Genomic DNA, 21,665 nt, shown 5'->3' with positions numbered 1-21,665 from the left:
TGTCCGAATGGGTGTATTATATAGAATATTCACCTTACAGGTATGAAGTTAAATGTTCATCCATCCTGTTTTGCAACGTACATTGTAATTTCTTTAACTTACCAACTATTTTAGACTTTTAAATAAAAGCTTTTTATAGCAGAAGTATCTTTCCTTGTAATGTGTAATATTCACTCTGCTTAGTGTTAGACAGTATTAGAATATGTCAGATATCTTCGCTAATGGCGTTTGATATTCTGTACATAACAGAAAGGTCCAAACAAGAAACTGACGCATGTACATGAAGGTCAAATACCATGTGACTCGAATATGATGAAAGTTATAGCCATTTAGCGCCATCTATTATCGTTTAAATATTCAATTTAATCGTTCCATTTCGAGAAAGCATATATGTGACGTTGGGATGTCAGCATCGATCAGAGCGCGTAGCAGGGAAGCTGCTGGGCTGATAAGAGAGGAATCGTTGCGTAGCGTCCGTGTGACGCTGGGTGCGAACGGGTTATGAAAGGACATGTTTTAATTCCCACATACTCTAATTGAAATTATTTAATTTCTTACGTAAAAAATTTAATAATGAAACCACCTATTAAGGTTACTCCGAACCTTTCAAAACAAAGAAAATTAGATCAGTCTTTTCCTGTGAGAAAGGAAGAATAGATCCTGCTGCCATCGATGATGTCCCAAGAAAACAAATTTCTGTTTACAAAATTAAAGCTGAAATTTATGGTGTCCCAAGGTGGGCCATGTTACAAGGTGCCCCACTTTCCCCAACAGTGTAAAAGTTGGCAGGTACATAATTCCTTAAGCTTAGCCTTTACTTGTTGCTCCCCATTTTTCCATGATTAAGTTTGTGGTAGTATTTGTAAAAAGTAACTATTAATATTTTTTTGACATTTATTAAAATAACTATTATCTACAGGTGACTACAACAAATTATACTACTATTTTCTTCATAAAAACTTTATACTTTTACAGAATATAATATTTATATTAAACATTAAAAACTTTCATAACTGAAAGTTAGAAAGAACAATACCTGTGCCAGTGGGATCCCCGCCTTGAATCATAAAATCAGGTATTATTCGATGAAATATAACATTATTGAAGTACCCAACTTTTGATAATTCAGCAAAGTTTCTACAAGTTTTTGGAGCATGCTTCCAATATAGTTCGATTTCAATTGTACCCATGCTGAAAGAAAATAAATAAATACATATTTAAGTACATAATATAACAAAATTTCCTTACAACAAACTTTGAGGGATCTCAAGTTTTGCTTGTTGAAATGGAAATTTCGTTGAGATTCAATTCAAGTAGTGTGATGAAAACTTAATCAGGACTAAAAATCTATTTTGTTGAAATGGATATTTCGTTGTATTGTTATTCATTGGAACCAGGGTTGGCTTTCTGCCGGCAGAAACTAGTTTTTGCCGTGCCAGTGGCAGAAACTGGTTATAACCGGTAAAAACCGGCAGAAACTGGCAAAAACTTTAAAACATCTTTAATAACTCAAGTAATTACTGAAAGATATTTGTTTAAGTAAACTAAAGAATTGAACTTCATTTCATAATTTAGAAAAATAAAATACTATGCTAGTACCCATGATTTAGTTCGGAAAGGGAACTTTTCAAGTGCAGATGCTCATAATATTTGAATTAATCTAACAAAGGACGAAAAATCATATGGCTGCTTAGGAAAGAGGAGTACAATACTGAATTAAACAGGCATTACTGATTGTAATTTGCTTGCTTATGTGTTTCATCTTCATCTAAATTGCTTTGCGATTGAAATTATCATGAGCTTCAAGGAAAAAATGCCAGAATTTTACTTGCTCATATTAACGTAGGTTTTGTACCTAGTGTCAAAACTTTGCAGAACAAATTAGCCCTATTTCTCCAAACTTATTTTTCCAGTACAATTAGATGAAAGTTTCACGAATATTGCTTGTTCCTTGATGCATTGCCTGCTAGCTCTTCTGTTGCAAGAATATGCTAAAGTTTCTCATTTGCGCATATTAAATTGATAAAGTGTTAAGATTTTAGAAACTATCTTTTCTAAGAGGCAAATGCAGGGGCCAAACAATGTAACATTTGATTTTGAATTGTGTTAATATTGTAATTAAATTGTGCTTTGGTTACAAATTCATTATCTTTTCCATGCATTTTCTATTGAATGTCAACAACTAATTTTTTTTTTGGCATTTTGTGAGTTTTTGCCAGTTTCTGCCGCAAATGAGGCAGAAAGTGGTTTTTGCCATGCCAGTTTTAACCGGTTTCTACCAGTGGTTTTAACCGCCTCGGCAGAAACTTGCCAACCCTGATTGGAACAGGATAAAAACAAGGTTTAAAAAAAATAAATAAAATAATAATAGATTAGTAATAGATTCCTGTTATTGTATGTATATATATATATATATATATATATATATATATATATATATATATATATATATATATATATATATATATATATATATATATATTTAATTATAATAATAAAATTGAAAAATATTGAAAAGACCACACCAAGAGCCCATAGATGTGCAACGCAGCAAAACTAAAAAGCCAAGTAAATATAAAATAAAGCAAACAGAATTTCAAATATCAAACAAATTATAAATAATTAATGATGATACAAAGGAAAAATGCAAACAGCTATTAAGTAGGAAAAGATAAAGTATGAATCCAGAGCTCATCAGCCGCGGAGGATTCATTAATTATGGTCAAAAGACCAAAATTTTAACTATGAGCAAAAAGAGAATGTTTAAGCTCCAGTACATGCAATATAGAGTAACAATGGGCAAAAGCACCACTTGCTAAACTAAAAACAATAAACTAGAGCTCAAACCTAATATATATATATATATATATTTGACCTTGTTTTCATTCTGCTTCAATGAATACCAATACAACAAAATATCTGTAGTAACTGTTTACATACCGAACTTTTGATGGAAGATCAGATTTGAGTAATTTTTTGAAATTATGTCTGTGCATGTCTAAGAAACACATAACTAGCATGAAATTTCTGGAAAAAAATTTATTACTGTGTTTTTAGTGCATTTCATTTTTGGAACAATGGCACTTTGAATGAAGTTTTTTAAATAAATGTTCGACATTGGGAAATGCATGTCAGACAGTTTCAATATTTTCTGATTGAATCAATTGCAAAAATTAGCTTTTTTCCGCCAACTGAAGTCAGTTTTTATTCATTTCTTTCTTTTTTTTATTTCCTAACTATCCTTATTTTTTTAAGTGTTCATTTGTTTCTTAGTTATACTACTAATGATCCTAGCGTTTGCTTTTACTCCAATTTTCTTGATAAATTTTATAGTTTGTTGAAAAAGTGTCTACATGTTCACATTGTTGTAATCTACTCTAAATCATGTTCTGAAACATCTTCTAAGTAATATTGCCTAGTTTCAGCAGGGGGTAATTGGCATATTCTGCATTGAGTCTGATAACTCTGAATCTGATAATGTTTCTAAATACCACGCAGCTTATGCTACAGCAAGAATCTCTTTGATATTATTTAACATTTATGAACAGGGGCTATCCATAAAAGATGCCAATTTTTTTCCCGTTTTTGACCTACCCCCCCCCCTTCCATTTGTGAAAACATGTAATATTTCAGCTTACTCCCCTCCCCCTCTTGTCACATGTCACACATTTTTTTCTTAAATATATTCTTATTAAAATGCATGATGTCAGACTTCATGTTACTCCCTTTTCCCCCATTGTCACAAACTGTCAGTTTTACAATTTTCCTCTCCCTCAAAGCGTGACATCATTTGTGGACAGCCCCACAGTTGGTACTGGTGAAACAAAATTTCGCATAACTTAAAAAAAAAAACAAAAGCAAACCAATAAAATGCTTTTGAAATATGAGATATCCCGAGTTCATTTATATTATTTTTTCAGTATAACACATCACAACGCAGCTGTTAGAGCAGATGTGGATTTGGAGTCATTTCCAATGTCCATCTGTTATTGTTATTTCCTTTCCTATCGATAAATTTACTTGGCTTTGCAAACATCTACATGAGAGTACATTCAAAATGAAAAGATGAAATAATCATATTTTATGAAACTTAAAATGTATCCCTTTGGAGTCGAGCGACTCGCTTTCCGGAAATTTGACTCCCTGAAAGCGCCAATGTTCCAAAATTGGAACATGCTATTTTGAAGGGGCATACCTTTTGCAGATATCATTGTACATTTCTGCAAACATTTAAAAATCATACATTGAAGTATTTTTTACAAATAAATTAAATATCATCCCATTTTCTGAAAAAGCCTATTTTTGGTAAATTTTATGCAAAAAAAAAAAAAAAAACTGCAAAAAACTAGAAAAACACACATTTCTTAAAAAATTGCAATAAAAAGTCGAAAATAAATAAACAACTACAAATAGCACCTCACTTCAACTCACACACAACTCACTTCACAACTCAAAAATACTTCAAAGTAAGACGTAAATGTGTTGATAAAAACTAACTATTTATTTAAACATTATTTCTAAGGAAAATTTTTAGCTAAATATCATGTTCCATTTTTGGAACATTGGCGGGTCAACGGTTGATTGATTTACTCCAAGCATGAATACCATAATTTAGAATTTTTTATGTGATATTTTTGCATGCTATCTTGGTAACAAGGCTAAACAAGCAGCAAATAGCCGGATTTAAAACTAGGAAATAAAAAGATATGGGAAGGTAAAGCACAGTACGTGCAAAAATGAGAGTTTGAGATATTTAAAGAAATGCATTTTGAATTTCATACTAACAACTGGGAAATGTTGGAATTTGATGCTTTCTTTATGCTTTACTTTCAGCAGAAACCAAATGAATAAGCTTGTACCATTAAGCTGAAGATGACAAAAATGCAAAAAAGAAAAAAAAAATTAATTTGAATTTTGTCATCTTGAATTCAAATTATGTTTTTCGCAATCATGAGTGTGCGTGTGTGCATGTAGGCGTGTGTGGGGGGTATGTGTGTTTGTGTGTGGGGATATGTGTGTTTGTGTGTGGGGGTATGTGTGTTTGTGTCTGGCGTCTTTCTTCATTGGCATCAATTTTTGGCTCCAGCGCCTGCGGGAGAGGTGTTTTTCCTTGCAAATCAAAATAAAGAGATCTGAAACATCTATTCGCATAGGGTTACTATAAATCAGCAGGGTTACCATAATAAAATTATTTACGCAAAAAATGAGACGACCGCATAAGATTCCCAATTATCAAAATATCCCATATTTTTGTGGATTTTCACTTTTTTTCTTCATGTAACATCACTTTTCTCCTGTTAGCGCTAAAAAGCATCACATAAAACATGCATTCCATTATGGAGGTAATATCAAAACTTTGAATTGCCAAATGAACGAAAATTTGCCCCACTGCCAAAATGACTGTTGTCATTTTAACCACTTTTTCCGCAGTTTTTCATTTAAACAAAATTGTTATTAAATGAATCAACTAAACAACGTTTTAAAGCACAACTTGTGCTTCAAGACGTTTGTTAATTGATTCATATAATTTTCAGCACAAAGGTATTTATTAGTTAAAAACTTTTATTGGTCTTCATTGGCGATATATTTGTTTTGCAGGTTATTCTGCCTTTTAAAGACTTGGTTATGATTATTTCTTAGATTTTTTTCAATGTAATGGAACTTTTAGTGTTATTCAATTTTTTGCTCTGTCTACAAATTATGCCTTCTCTTTCTAAATTTCAGTGATATTGTTTTTCGCAGCATTTGCTAAGAAGATAAGTGTTTTACTTTGATGACTTTCCAAGTGTTTCATGTTATTACAATTCTCGGCAAAAAACACCGTTGAAATTGCTAATAAGGCTTTAAGACTCCCTACATAACATTTGAAGGTACCAATTCTCTTAGGCGCAGGACACACCGGCTTTTTCTCTTCAGCAACTGATGAACAAAATATGAAACTCGGGTTGAATGTGAACAATTCAAAATCAGGATCTTATAACTGTTTAGGATTGAAGTAGAGAACATGTAAAATCGATTAATGGTCTTAAAACATTCATTGCCAGATTTATACTGCTGTGAGAAGGTAAACTGCAATATCTGCAAATTGTTTTTTTTTTTTTTTTGAACAATCACGATTGCTTATTGTTCTCACTTGACCATTTTTGGCGTGCTATCATTTTATTTTCCTGCTAGCACCCTCTTCAGCATCACCGTCGACAGGCTTCTCACGATGCTGCTTCTATAGCGAAAGCAGTCTACAGGTTGCGTCAATATCCTACACACACACACGCAAACATATACACACAAACACATACACACAACTACCCACACACTCATGCCTGCACACAGACCTACATAGACACACGAGCGATTTCTGGCAGCTGCGGAAAAGCTTCAAAAAGTGTGTGAGATCAGTGGAAACTTACGTAAGGATTTGCGGCAGAGTATTCTAGAAGCGATCATTGATCTCCACGGCATCAAAAACAATTTACAGTCGACTATATCGACTTTAAAAGAGCAAGTCAAATCTGCAAATGCCAACGAGGCTTGTTCACTCAGGTCTACTACGGCGAGAACTTTTGCGGATATCGCCTCGAAGCCTGTGCCGCATTTAGCCGCCGACCTCTCCCGCAAGCCACCGATGTTTACTGCGGTGGTTAAGCCTCTGAAAAATCAAAAACCGGAAGAGTTGAAGAATCAGCTTAAAAGAAGTATCGATCCTGAATTGCTCCAGATCGGCGTGGAAAGATTAAAAGTAATTAACGGAGGTAAGATTCTGATAAGCTGTAAAGACAAATCTGATCTTGATAAACTTTGTGATATAGTCGATGAACAATTGGGCGGTGAAATGAGTATTTCTAAAAATAAAAAGCTTCTTCCCCAGATTATTATATTTGATATACCTGAGGAAATAGAAATTGATAATGCTGAAACTATTATTAAAAACCAAAATCGAGATGTACTGCAGGGAGAAATTTTTAACGTCAAATTTATTAGACAGATGAAAGGAAAAAACACACGCTATATGACTGCTGAGGTGTCTCCAGGGGTTCTAGAATTTTTTCTTGAAAACGGAGTTAAAATTAAATGGTCAAACTGTAATTGTTCTGATTATATATACGTTAAGAGATGCTTTCAGTGTAATAAGTTCAATCATGATTCTACCGTGTGTAGATCTCAAATTACATGCCCAATCTGTTCCTGATCCCACTCTATGAAAGATTGTTCTGAAAGGAATACGTTAAAATGTTCTAACTGCATTAACTACAATAAATATGCTAGAGGTGGAGACAGACTCGATGTAAACCATGCTGCCTTGGATAGAAAGTGCCTTTCTTATATTATTCAGCGGGAGAAAAAGAAGCATAATATTGATTATGGGTCATAACGCCTTATTTTTGGGTTACCAGTGTTTGCAGATTAATCTTCAGAAATCTCGTAAGGCTATCTCTTTTTTAACTGCTTTTATTCGGGAAAGCACAACGGATATTATTCTTGTTCAGGAGCCTTATTGTATAAACAACAAAGTTGCTGGTTTTCCTAAATCTTATAGAATTTTTGAATCTGGGAATGGTTTAAAGAGAGCTGCAATAATTGCTGTAAATGAAAATATTGATGCTGTTCTTATTAGCCAGCATTCAGGTGAGGATGTGATTTTAGTCGAGTTTGTGGTTAATGATAATCATTTTTATGCTGTTAGTGTTCACATGGATTTTAATAGAGATATAAATTTTGATATTTTAAACATTGAGCTTGTCACTGATTTCTGTAGGAAGAATTATCTGCTGCTAGCAATGGATACTAATGCTCGTTCTCAGCTTTGGTTTGATTCCTTGACTAACGCTCGGGGTAGAATCTTGGAGTCTTTTTTGGCTTCTAGGGGTCTATGGATTGTCAACGAAAATTTGTGTACCCCATCCTTCTGTTCACCGAATGGGCAGAGTTTTATTGATTTGACTGTTACATCATCGAATTTTCAGCATTGCATTTATTCTTGGACGATCATGGAGGAAGAAAGTTGTTCTGATCATAGAATAATTGGTTTCATTATTGCTTTTAATAATTTACATTCCTCTTGCTCTATTTTTAGGCCGCTTAAATTTATTTATGACAAAGCAAATTGGCCCATCTTTAATGAATCACTTCAATCTGAGTTTAAATATCTGTTGTACAGCTCTTGTTTAAATTTTAATCATACTGATTCTCAGAATCTTGACATGGAGTTAAGGAAAGCTGTCAAGGGGTTTCTCGATTTTAATGATTTCGTCTCTAAGTACATCAAGTGTATCAAGAATGCTTGCAGTCGCTCTATGCCAATAATTAAAACTAACTCACAACATAAAAAAACGAAAATAGTTCCGTGGTGGAATAATGAATTAACGGATTTAAGGAATCAGGTTAACACAAAAAGAAGACTTTATCAAAGAACTTATAAAAACTTGATGTTAAGAGATTTTAGAAAGACCGAATATTTTAATTGTAAAAAGCTTTATTGCCAAAAAATCAAGAAGGCAAAGACCCAATCGTGGAAAGACTATTGTACTGACGTCGGTTCACAACCCTGGACTATTTTATATAAGACTGCTCGTAGCAAACATAAAAATCAAACAGCTCTAACAACTATTCAAACTAGTAGTGGTGGTTATACTACGGATTTCGATGAAACTCTGAATACATTAGCAAACCATTTTGTTCCATTTGATGACAGGAAATTGGATAAACCACATCATACTAGACTGAGGAAACTCCTTGATAGTCCTATGGACACTCTAGACGACTTAAATTTTTCCGAGGAACAGATAAAATCTGTTATCAGTAATATGAACTCTAAGAAATCACCCGGTGAAGATGGAATCTCTAGCAAAATCATTTCGGAAGTGTTGGCGAGATTTCCTAAATTTGTAGCTGCAATTTATAATGAATGTTTATTAAGAGGAATCTTTCCACGGGTTTGGAAGCACTCTTTTGTTCGATTTTTTACAAAACCTGGAAAGGAGTCATCTCTCGAGCCTTCAAAATTTAGACCAATAAGTTTGCTCTCTGTCAGTGGAAAGGTTCTTGAAAAATTACTTATAGAAAGAATTATGCATTATTTATACTCAAATAACAAATTAAGCCCTAATCAGTATGGTTTTACTCCCGGTAAATGCACCACTGATGCCATCTTTAAGGTTACTAATTTTGTGAAAGAAAGTTTAACTAACAATTTACAGGTTCTTGGCATTGCTTTGGATGTCAAGGGGGCGTTTGATGCTGCTTGGTGGCCCGCTATTTTAAATCAACTTAGAGAGTTTAACTGCCTCAAAAATTTGTATCTTCTTACAAAAAGTTATTTTTCAGATCGTTCAGCTTGCCTTCGCACCTTTATAAGTTGTATAAGAAAAATTGTCACTATGGGCTGCCCGCAAGGCTCTTGCGGTGGTCCGGGTTACTGGACAATTTTCTATGATTCGTTGTTTAGATTGGACTTTCCGAGGTGTGCTGAAGTTGTGGCATTTGCAGATGACCTTTTCTTGTTGATTAGCGCCAAAACTGAAACAGAACTGGAGGCGTATGGTAATATATGTGTGTCAAAAGTTGTGGACTGGTCAAACAAAAATAAGGTTACATTTAATTCTGAAAAATCAAGTATTATTATTTTCTCTAAGAAAAGAAGAATAAATAACATAAATATTTACATGGACGGCAACTTCTTAAAAAGTGTTAGTGAAATGCGTTACCTTGGTGTGATTATCGATAGAAAACTTCGTTGGAAAGCACATATCACTGACTTGTTTAAAAAAGTTAGTGTTGTTATGAATTTGCTATCAAGAATGGCTAGGGTAACCTGGGGTATTGGTTCAAAGGCTCTGAAAATCATTTACGAAGGAGCAATAATACCTTTGATGACCTACGCATCGCCGGTTTGGGTCGATGCCTTGTCCTTCGATTACAACAAACGAAGGTTAAAGACGGCACAAAGATTAATTGCCTTGAGAATAATCAAGGGCTTTCGTACAATTTCTTATGAAGCTTCTTGCGTAATCGCGGGCATTATACCAATTTGTTTGAGGATTCAGGAGAACACTGAAATTTACTATAGCATTAAACTGAGTCCTCAGAATGCAATTGAACCAGAACTCACCCCTGATCACTGGACTCACCCTGCTAAATTTAGTACTCTCAACCAAGTTGTTAATGGGGAGCATTGCATTAATATTTTTACTGATGGTAGCAAAATAAATAACAGCACAGGCTGTGCTTTTGTGATCTACCATTGTAACACCGAAATTAAAAACAAGCAATTCAAATTACATTCTAATTGTTCTAATAATCAAGCTGAGGTTTTTGCTATCCTACAGGCTTTAAATTGGATTTCTTTTTCTGATAACTCTTTATATAGGAATTTTAATATTTATACTGACAGTCAAATTCTAATTTTTAACTTCCATAATAAAAAATGCCATTCGGAAATAATTGAAAAAATTCGTCATGTTCTTTTAAGTTCATACGAGAAAAATTTTACTATAGACATTCAGTGGATCAGGGGTCATGCAGGAAATCGTGGAAATGAAAAAGCAGACGAGCTTGCCAAGTTAGCGGCTCAATCAGAACTTCCAATTAGTTATAAAAAGGCTCCAAAGAGTTTCCTTTCAAGACAGATACACGAAAAAATTGTCGACTTGTGGCAAAAAGACTGGCTTATTACTCAACATGGGAAAATAACTAAAAGATTTTTTCCATCTGTTCATGAGAGATTGGACCAAAATCTTAATCCCTCATTTATACTCACCCAAATTTTATCTGGACACTGCAGAACAAGAGAATATTTATTTAGATTCAATCACGCGACCTCCCCTCTGTGCTCTTGCGACCTGAATGAACTTCAGACTGTGGATCATGTTTTATTCTTTTGTCCTCAGTATGACTTTCTTCGATATGAACTTTATAAACAAATTATAACAAGTGGACTAACGTGGCCTCCAAAACTGAAAAATTTGCTTGCACCTGAGTACATTGTGCAATTCCTTGAATTTATTCACAGTATTCCTTTTCTTTGTCTTTGAATTTGTTGGGCTAAATGCCTTTATTTTTGGTTCTTGAAGGATTTCACCAATATTGTTTAAAAAAATATTTTGTGACTTACCTTTTGCCATTCCGGGAGAAAACCTTGCGCGGGAAATCCCATCCACCTGCCACCGACACTCAAATGTCCGAGTTTGAATCGGAAGTGTTCGGAAAAACATGTGGCACGCTATGATTGGTTGCCGTCATTCGGCAGACGTCGGTAAACTTCCGACAAAGCACATGTCGATCACATGAGGAAACCATGTTGAGGTGTTTGGTGCTGAATGCCAAATTAAATAAGAGTTGTGCAGCCTGCAAGCTGTGTGTTTACCGGGTTGTGTTGTTCTGGCAATATGCAAATAATGTAACGTCACATTGTTTCGAGAAAGGCCGAATCTGGCTATAAATACGCAGACCGGCCGTAGCTCGATCGCTCGGCACTACTACTTTTCTTTTACTCGTCTCCTCGTCTTGTGTTGTTGGTGTGCTGTGAATGTGTTTGTCAATGTCATCATAAATTTTTCGCTACTGGCCTCTCAGGTGAGGTCTGGTCTTTCCTGAATAATGCACTGTTGATGTCTCCAGTCTGGAAAGCGCGTGTTGTGATGACGTCTATCAAAGTGAAAAGTTATAATTTTCCCTGATGTGGGTCGTTTGTTTTCCGGGGAAAGAGGATCGTGTCCATCTTCGATATGTTTTTTTTCTGATGTGGTGAACTGTTGCTCACGTGGTACGAACTGACCAGCCTGCAATTCTGGTGGAAATTGCTATGCCGTCCATCGACCGGTGAGGTGTCACCATGGAACATCGACAGGACTTTTGATCCATGCATGGACTTATTGTAAGATCTCTTTTTTTAATTTTTCTTCGGAGAACAAATCATTGTGTTGTAATCATTTTCTCAATATATGTTAAATAAATGTTTTTCAGTGTAAAGAATGATTCATGTTTTATTTTCTTCGGGCAGACCACTACCTCAAATTTTTAGTTGGAAATGAGTTACCTAATTTTCAGCTTAGCTGTAGGCCATTAACCTCAAATTATATCCAACAGAATTTGCAATCTGTTTTTCATCTTTGTCTGTCGATGTGAGGACATCTGATTTACGTTTTGTTTTCTATGCATCTTTAGCTGAATGTAATAGATTGTGGATGCATGTGGTATGACTTGCGTCATGGAGCATGCTGTAAATAAATTATTTAATAAAAAAAAAAAAACACAAACACATACACACACGTATACATATAGACACCTACACACATACATGCAACTACCCACGCATTCATGCCTGCACACAGACAAACACACATATACCCCCACACACAAACACAATATACAGTGGCGTGTTGGGCCGCCGGGATACCGGGAAAATTCCCGGTGCGCCGGTGCCTTAGTGCGCCGGCGCCTCAGTCATTTTTTTTTAATTATTATTATTTATGAATTTTGTACCGGATATTGCGGCGCTTGGTACCATAATATTTATCGTATGAGCTGAACAAATGAGGCGACTTAACATCATAAAACTACGTACCATCCTTTTTTAAAATCAAAGTTACTTCCATCCATCGGTTTAATCAAAATCGTTAATGTAAAATGCTTTTTTCATTCCCATCCAAATCCACCTCTTTCACCCAAGGAATAAAATGGCTGCGGAGCTTTCCCCTCCTTTTTTAAAATAAAAATGACCTCAGAGGATTTTTTTTTTAAATTTGAAGTATCAATTCGCGAATCTAACAATAAGTAGCCATTCAGCGCCGACTTGAACTCAGTTGAAACTATAAACTTTTCCCCTAAAATTTTTGAATAATGCCGTGGCTTCCAGATTTTTTTGAACTAAGGCGTCTATCTCGGACATCTAACTTTCGTACGGCGTCCATCTCTCTATAACTCGGTGACATAGCCAGGGTTTTTAGTCCTGATGGGGCAAGGGAAGGGGCTAAGGTCAAAAATTTTTATGTTGTCTTGATGACGCTTCCAACGAAGCAAAAGAAGGGCAAAAACTTCGGTTTCACTAAGTGCGGACGGGGATTGAGGCTGCAGCCTCATACACATACACACGCACATAGCTCATTTGGATACCAGAGATATAACTCAACGCCTTACCCCAGCATTATTAAAGATTGCCAAAATTTCCATTTAAAGTACTTCAATTTTGAAAATTTTCAGGGGATAGCACCTAGATGACCCACATCATAAAAGATTGTTTGAAATTAAGCATATTGGACTTCAATTTCAGAAACTTACTAGAGGAGCCACCCTACCTTCAGCGAAATTATAATTAACGAAATTATAATTAATTGTCTACAATTTCGTTTTAGCTGTTCAATTTCGAAAACTTTCCAGAAGAGAGTCCCCGAACACCATCCCGTCCTCTAAAGTTATCAAAGACAGCATACAGTTATGTCATTTAAGATTTCAAATGCGAAAAATTTCCACAGAAAAGTTTTGAAACGCATGCCTTTCTCTAGAGTCAGTAAAAATGGCCTACAAATACGATGTTTGAACTTTAAATTTCGAAAGCTTTCCGGGGATGAACCACCGTATTCACTTTATTAAAGATGATCTAATGTTTTGTAAAGACCTCAATTTCGAAACTTTTTTGCAGAAGCGCTTAGGGTCGTCGCCAACATCCACCAGTTTTTCAGGAATGGAGCCGTCAATCTCTGAAAGTGATTAAAAACAGCAAAAGAAAAAAGAAGAAAATCTTTGCAATCTTTAAGAATTGAAATTGTAATAATCAATGAACTAAAGGAATAAAAGTGACAAAAAGTATTTTTTCTGCCAAATTTAAAAAGAAAATGAAATATTCGCATATTATTGAGAAACATCCAAGTTCCTGCATAATAATTTACCTAACTGAAGTCCGCTGAAATTACACGTTTCAAACACTTTTGATTGAAAAAAAAAATGCGTATCGTTACAAACCTACTACGAGATTTAGTTAAATAAAAAAATGAATAGATAAATAACATAATAGCATTATGTAGGTCGCTGTAATATGTTTTAAAAAGAAAACAAGTTAAAATAAAATAACAAAACAAGCATAAAAAAAGTAGTGAACGAGATTTAATAAATTAAGAGAGAAATTAATAATGAGTTCTCAGTGTTTAAATGTTTTAACGTGAAGGTAAATCTAAACTTTATCCCGAATTTTAGGAGGCATGATGTTTGAATTAAAATAAAGTGGAGGGGAGAAAAAACTCTACGAGACATCACTCCAAAATGTGAAAAGTTTTCTCTTTGGAGTCGCAAACTCTTGTATTTCAAATAAATGAAAATATCAGGCTGGAAATTTAAAATTTCATTTTCGAAAAACTAAAGCACTCAAATGGGTTTAAAAAAGAAAACTGGGGGAGCGTTTTCCACTACATTTTTACCAACAATAAAAACAAATACGTAAAAGGAGAGGAGAAAGCGAAAAAGTGAGAAGGTCTCCGAACCTTATCTCCCTTCGTTTTTGGTCGCCAAAGGTAGCCGAGAAGCGTGTTTTTTAAATTTTGATTTTGAAAGAATTCCGAGGAAGAGTTCCCTAACCAACACGCATACAGTCACCAAAGACGGCCTAAAATTACTTATTTAGGTCTTCAATTTCAAAAAGCTTCCAGAAGAGCGCTCCACTCAAATATTCAAAAAACGCAACCATCTTCCAAAATCGTTTAAAATTTCGGTTTTAGGACTTAAATTTCTAAAAATTCTAGAAGTCCCTGAACCTCCCTTCCCCCTAATATCACCAAAGATAGTCGTTTTTAGGGCTTAAATTTCTAAAAATTCCAGAGGTTCCCGAACTTCCTTTCCTTAATATCATCAAAGACGGTCCAAAAATATGGTCGTTTTTAGGGCTTCAATTCTGAAAAGATTTCCGAGAGGAGCTCCCGAACTGCCTAATACATGGTCGAAGATAGTCTGCAATTTTTTCCTGGAATTTCAATTTTAGAAAATTTCTGAAGGAAAGCCTCCGAACCTCTCTGCCCACTAGTATTACCAATGCTCGTCTAAAAATTGTGTTTTAGGAGCTAACCTTAAAACCTTTCTTGGGGAACGATCCTATCACTCGCTCTAAAATCATTAAAGATCGTCTTAAAATTTGTTTAAGGGTTTGAATTTAGAAAGGGTTCGGGGGAGGGCTCTCGGGAACTCCTCTCCCTTACATCATTGAAAGTCAACCAAAATAAAGTTTTTAGAGCCTCAAATTTGGAAAAAAGGCCTGTCCACTTAGCATTACCAAAGATGGCCGACAATCGTGGTTTTAAGATTTCACTTGCGAAAAATTGCCATTTTTTACGTTGAAAAACCCGTTACGTTCGAAAAATTCCCGAGAGTGGGTGCCCGAAACTATCCTCCCCTAATATCGCCGCAAATAGTCTAATTGCCTTTTTATCGCTTCAACTTCGGGGAAGATCCAACCACCCTTTCTAAAATAATTGGATATAATCCACAATTCGTTTTTAAAGTTTCAATTTCGAAATAGGTCTGGGAGCATCATCGAACCTTTTCAGCCCGTAACATTACCAAAGATAATCTAGAGATAATCTTTAGATATCGCAGTTTTAGAATAATATTTAGAGATCGTCTAAAACTGCGTTTTAGGGGCTACAATCTCAAAAAATTTCCCGGGGAGAGCCCCAGAGCCCCCCCCCCTCTTTATTAGGATGATTGTAGATAACAATTGAACTTTAAGTTTTCAATCCCGAAAAATGGACGAGGGAGCGCTCTCTATCCTCTTCCCCTTCAAACTCCTCTTTTTACTCATTTCTTATTTATAAAAAAACTCGTCCAAAGTTAAATTTTTAGAAGTTCTAACTTCGAAACCACCCATCCCCCTAAAACATGCCTCTTTCTTCCATCACCGAAGGAAGTAAAAAACTTTCTCTCATTTCGACAAAAAAGGGGGGGGGGCGCAAAAGTTTCAGTTGTCTTGGGACGTTGAACATTATCTACTCCTCGGATAGGAAGTTCATCAAGTTTAATTTTTTAGTTGAACTTGGTGAATCGGAGGGGGGGGGGGGGGGTGCGAAAATAGAACAAGGCGCCGGTCAAATGTTTTTCCCGGTACACATTTTTGACCCAGTATGCCACTGACAATATAGATGTTTCAGATCTCTTATCCCAACGATCGAAAGATCACTTAAAAACACAGCAATTATGCATTTAAACAATAAAAGCATTGCAAAACAAAATAGAAAAAATATCGCTAATGGCAGGTCATTTAGTGACAATAAACAAACAAATTTTGAATTTAAAAGTTTGAAGAGCTAAAATTACAATGAATTTCGAACACTCAAAACTTACGTGGTATCGATAACAGCAAGTGGTGGTTCGTCTGACATATTCGAATGAAGTTATAGGAAGTTAGGAGAGTGAAAGAAAAGGTTCGAGCAGAAAATGCTGAAATAAAACAAAAGGCAGTTACTACATGCCATAACAAAATATTAAAACATACAATTTGATAACATAAAAATATAAAGAAAATATCAAAAAAAAATATAACTTTCAACCACTATACTTTGAACAGAAGCAAAATTCAATTTCAAAAACAAACAAGGTTTGAATACGGAATCACAGTTACGACCACGGAGTAGAAAGAAGGCGAGAAATGTCCTTGGTCGAGGCCGGCATCCAACTAACAAATGACGTCATCGTTCGTCGATCCACAATGATATTGGGAAGTGAGCGCTTCGCTTTGTATTTTGGTTTAATTAAACTATTTGGTTTATTTATTGTTGTCTTCCATTATTTAAGTAGCATTAAAAATTCTACTCTTTCATTTGAAAACATTAAAAGGAACCGATAATAATACTATGGTTGCGTTCGACGAACCTCACCGTTCGACCGGTGAGTAACCGGTACTAACCGCAGGTCATGTTATCATTAGCTGTCACGTGATCGGCTAACCGGTAGCTACCTGTTGAGCTCGTCGAATGCAAGCAATAAAAAATACACTGAGCTAATTCATAGTATTTTACATAAAAACAATTATTCGCAACTCCAATAAACTATAGGGGGCGCTGCAGCCGCTGTCAAATGGCGGATGAAAAAGGTAAAACAAACAAATGCTTTGAAACTTAGTAAATGACAGTAATTTTTCATCGTGTATGTGGGAAACTTTCTTTTCTATTCTTCTGAAATTACATTACACCATAAACTATCTGAAGCCTGATGTAATTCACCCCAAAGAAAACACGTGGAATGGAATGTTTTATCTTTTTCTTTAGTGTTATTAATCACCGCAAGGTAGCGTATTCTAGCTCTGGAATTGCGAATTAAAACGAAATAATTTTTTGCTTTCACGACTTTTAACAGATAAAAATAAATGTAAATATTTTATTTAGTACTTAACTTCAAGCTGACTGATTATAATAGTTTTATTCATAGACTCACTGCTTTGACCAAATTGTTATCAGTTTTTATCACTATTGCATTTTGCCCTTCTACCTCCCTGGTTACGACTTGTGATTATTACTTCAAATAGAGTTGCAAAAATCGGAGAAATGTCGAAAATTAGTTGGAAACATGGATTGGAACCATAGTCCATTCATTACCCTTGTAGCCCGTCTTTGAACCCTTTCCAATACATTAATATCTTTCTTAAGATAAGGAGATCAAAACTGAACAGCATACTCCAAATGAGGTCTTACCAAACTTCTATATAAGGGCAGAAGAACTTCTTTAGATTTGTTTGAAATAGATCTATTGATAAACCCAAGCATCTTTGGCTTTGTTACTAGCTATGCTGCACTGTTAACTTAATCCTGACTTATTAAGACTCCCAGATCAGTAACTTTTTCTGCCTGACTAATGACAGAACCTTGCAAATAATAACTTGTACACTTTTTCCATGCCCTAAATGTAGCACTTGACATTTCCCAACATTAACAGTCATATCCCATTTATCAGCACACTCCGTAAATTGATCTAGATCCTCTTGCAGCTGATTTGCTTGTTCTTCATTTTCTACAATCCCCATTGTTTTTATGAACATGTATTTTATGTATTTTATGAAAAAAACGAGCCCTAACACTGTTCCCTGAGGAACGCCGCTTAAAACCGCACTCCATTTAGAATAATTTCCCTTTAAAATTACCCTTTTTTTCCTTCCAGTTTCCGGTCAGCCAATTTTTTACCCAAATGAAAATTTTCCCTCCTATTCCTATATCAGCTAATTTGTTAAGTAGAGCAACATATGCGGTACCTTATCGAAAGCTTTTTGAAAATCAATGTAAGCAACATCTACAGGCTTCTTATTGTCTAAAGCCATGGTAACTTTGTCATAGACATGTAGTAAATTAGTTGCACAAGATTTACTTTTCCTGAAACCGTACTGAAAACTAGTCAATAGATTATTAGTCTCTAAAAAGTTTACTATTCTAATTTTTATCAATGTTTCAAAAATTTTGCAAACCACCGAAGTTAGACTCACAGGCCTATAATTTCCCACCCTCCCTTTAGACACTTTCTTGAAGAGCGGTGTAATGTTAGCCAGCTTCCAATCCTCTGGCACTGTTCCCGAGTTAAAAGAAGCATTGAAAATATTTACAATTACATCTGCTAATTCCTCTGCACATTCAATTAAAATTTACAACGCAAAGTAACTACATCCTGTTTATCAAATACCCCTTCTTTTCAGCAACCATATTTCCATCTCTCACCCGAGCCCCTGACAAACAATATCTAGCCACCTTACGTCTAACTCTGGCAATTGAGTTTCCCACCTCACGCACCATTGAATCTCCTAAAATACACTGGTGTGCAAAAATTAAGGATGAGACGGTTTTTTCAATATAACTTTGTACAAAAGCTTTACAAATCAACACATTTATTACCGTAAGATCCCCAATAAGGACATGTGTAATGTAAGCAACACTTACTAAAAGAGAAATCAAAGGGATAAAAAGAAGCTTTATTGAAAAAGTAGCATGGAGAGCAATGCGACTGAAAGCCGAAACATTCCTGTGATGGGTGTCCAGCAAGAAACATCCGGTCTTTAGTAGGGGATATGATCTCCCCCGATTGCTAGGCAGGTTTCACAGCGTCTGCCCATGCTGAGAATGAGGGTGTCAATGAGTTGTTGAGGCATTGTTGCCCATTCGTCTTGCAGCGCCAATCGAAGCTCCCGAATCGTTACTGGTGGTAAGGTACGAGCTGCCAAGCGTCTGCCTAGAAAATCCCATACATGCTCGATGGGATTGAGATCCGGAGATCGTGCCGGCCAATCCATACGTTCAATATCCTCACTCTCTAAGAGCTGTTCGGCAGCTACTGTGCGATGACATGGTGCATTGTCGTCCATGAAAAGGAACTGCGGACCCATAGCGCCTCTAAAAAGACGCACATATGGAAGAAGAATCTCGTTACAATAACGGGTCCCGTTGACTGAACCTGCGTCGAAGATGTGAAGGTCTGTACGACTACCAAGCATGATGCCTCCCCAAACGAGAACACCGCGACTTCTATACCTGTCCCTTTCAATGATGTTCGAGGGAAGATTGCGGCTTCCCCGCTCTCTCCAGATGAGTATGCAAGGAGAATCGCTACTCAGACTGAATCTGCTCTCATCTGTAAAGAGTACTCGTCCACATTCATTGTCTCTCCAATTCCGGTGTTCCCGGCACCACAGAGAACGGCTTCTCCGATGGGCAGGCGTTAGAGGTACACACCGTATAGGGCGTCGTGCAAACAGACCACCACAGTCTTCTAGCCACGGTAAAACGCGATATCGGTCGTCCAGTCGCCTGTGTCGTGTGTCTAGCGATTTCTCCCGCTGTCTGCCGCCTGTTTCTTCTGGCCTGTAAGACAATTTACCGGTTATCTGCGGGTGTGGTTCCTCGTGGACGACCACTACTGAACCCCCGGATAGCTGTTCCTGTAGTTTGAAAGTATCTCCAAAGTCGTGAAACGATGCTGTGAGCAATTCCGAACTCTGCAGCCACACTTGTCACACTGCGACCTGAATCCAACTTCCCAATGATTCGACCTCAGGTAAAAGCATCCAGATTGATTACAGCAGCTCGGTGTGATTTTAACTGCTATACGGTGTGCAATCTCTTTGCCAGAAAGACTGATCTTACACCAACAACATGCTTTATACTACTCAGACACTCCCCCATTACGTCTGCCTGCATATCTGCACATGTGCTATCGTACATCACCTTACTTAATCTCCTGATTGGTCTTTCTGTCCGCTCTGCCTCATCGTTCAGCTGATATGCTAATTTTTCGACTTCGTCCTAAATTTTTGCACACCAGTGTAATATCATTTGTTTCCCAGTCTGTTTCCTCAGCAATAACTTCCCCCTTTACCTCTAGAATATTCGCACTATCTAACGCACAGCTAATGCCCACCTCTTTTTACTAATTTCCCCCTTTCCCTCTGGAGTGCTTACTCAATCTACAATCCTACAACCTAATGCTAACTCAGCCTCCAAAGTAATCATCCTAATTCTGATTTCTGAGAGTTCAACACGCTTGGTGCAAATGAAATCCTTCTCAGACTCATCCTTCCCCTTAAACAAGCAGAGCATCTGACATACGTCACAAAGTTGCGTTTTACCTTTCAGGGGAATATTCTCGAACTCTTCCTTTCTAAAGACTGCCTAATGCTGGGAAAAATTCTGAATTGCCTTTGAAAAGATCCTAAAAATAAAAATTTTCTAAAGTGACTGACTATTGATAAGGTAATTACGTCCAACACCTCCTATTTCTTTTACCCTCCCTCCGTCCCATTTTTTTTCCTTTTTCCCAGTCGACCTAAAAATAAGAATATATTCCAAATGCTTAAACTTAGCTAGTCCCCACCACACACTAAACCGTTAAAGAGCTTCTCAAACCTCGCTTTCTGGCTTCAATGTCAAAAAATTTCCTGGGGACAGTTACCAAATTTTTGCTTTCTGAAAGCATCGAAAATCGTTTAAGATTGCTTTTATGAAGCTTCAAATTTGAAAGATGGCCAAACCCCTAACGTTACCAAATGTGGTCCACAGTCGCGCTTTTAAAACTTCAATAACAAAAAAATTTTGGACGAGGGTCCGACTGCTCCCGTATGAAATCTGAAAATGAAAAAACTACAATTTCGTAAAATTTAAGGAGGAGAGCGTTTAAATCCCTACACCTCTTTTTTTTAGAACTTCAAACTTTCAAAGTAGTTTTTTGGGGAGAGCCCCACAATCGCCCTACCGGTAACATCATCTAAGTTAATCTGAAACTGCATTTTGAGAACTTCAATTTATAAAAATTGGGCGGTGGGATGATGGATTTCACCCTATTTTTAAAAAACAATCAATCGTGGGCAACTTCAAAAAGTCCTATTCCTTTCATCACGCTAAAGTCAACAAATATAGCTCATAATGACGTTTCTACGATTTCAATTTCTAAAAATTTCCGCAGAAAGTTCCCCGAATTTTTCCTCTAAGTAGCACCACCAGAGACCGTCTAAAACTGCGTTCTTAAGACTACAATTCCAAAAAATTTCCGGGGAAGAGTTTTAAGAGTGTCTTGCTAAAACTATTTTTTTTGCTGCGCCACAGGGCGACAGTATGAAGTACTTGTCCCACTTCTAAATAAATGAGAATATCAGGGCACTGTTTTGACACCTCTCCCTTCAAAAAAATAATTTATACAGTGAAACTTGTGTAAGTTGACCA

At 36.1% G+C, this 21,665-nt stretch overlaps 1 protein-coding gene across 3 annotated transcripts in view; it reads right to left on the bottom strand.

The window, feature by feature from the left end:
- LOC129227382 (uncharacterized) overlaps window positions 1–16,588 on the bottom strand; it is a 34,551-nt gene extending 17,963 nt beyond the window's left edge. Inside the window, exons 1-3 of one of the 3 annotated variants that reach the window (XM_054861931.1) lie at window positions 16,532–16,588; window positions 16,318–16,413; window positions 1,037–1,191 (exon numbers count right to left, since the gene is read on the bottom strand). In XM_054861931.1, the coding sequence (XP_054717906.1) occupies window positions 1,037–1,191; window positions 16,318–16,355 (193 nt within the window). In that variant the 5' untranslated portion in view covers window positions 16,356–16,413; window positions 16,532–16,588. Of the gene's footprint in view, window positions 1–1,036; window positions 1,192–16,317; window positions 16,497–16,516 lie in introns of those variants that run through there. The other 2 variants (XM_054861933.1, XM_054861932.1) reach the window with 2 other exon arrangements.
- Between the last annotated feature and the right edge of the window lie 5,077 nt (window positions 16,589–21,665).

Source organism: Uloborus diversus, chromosome 8 (assembly GCF_026930045.1).
Source record: "Uloborus diversus isolate 005 chromosome 8, Udiv.v.3.1, whole genome shotgun sequence".
Taxonomy (NCBI): domain Eukaryota; kingdom Metazoa; phylum Arthropoda; class Arachnida; order Araneae; family Uloboridae; genus Uloborus; species Uloborus diversus.
This window is presented reverse-complemented; position numbering and strand designations above follow the sequence as displayed.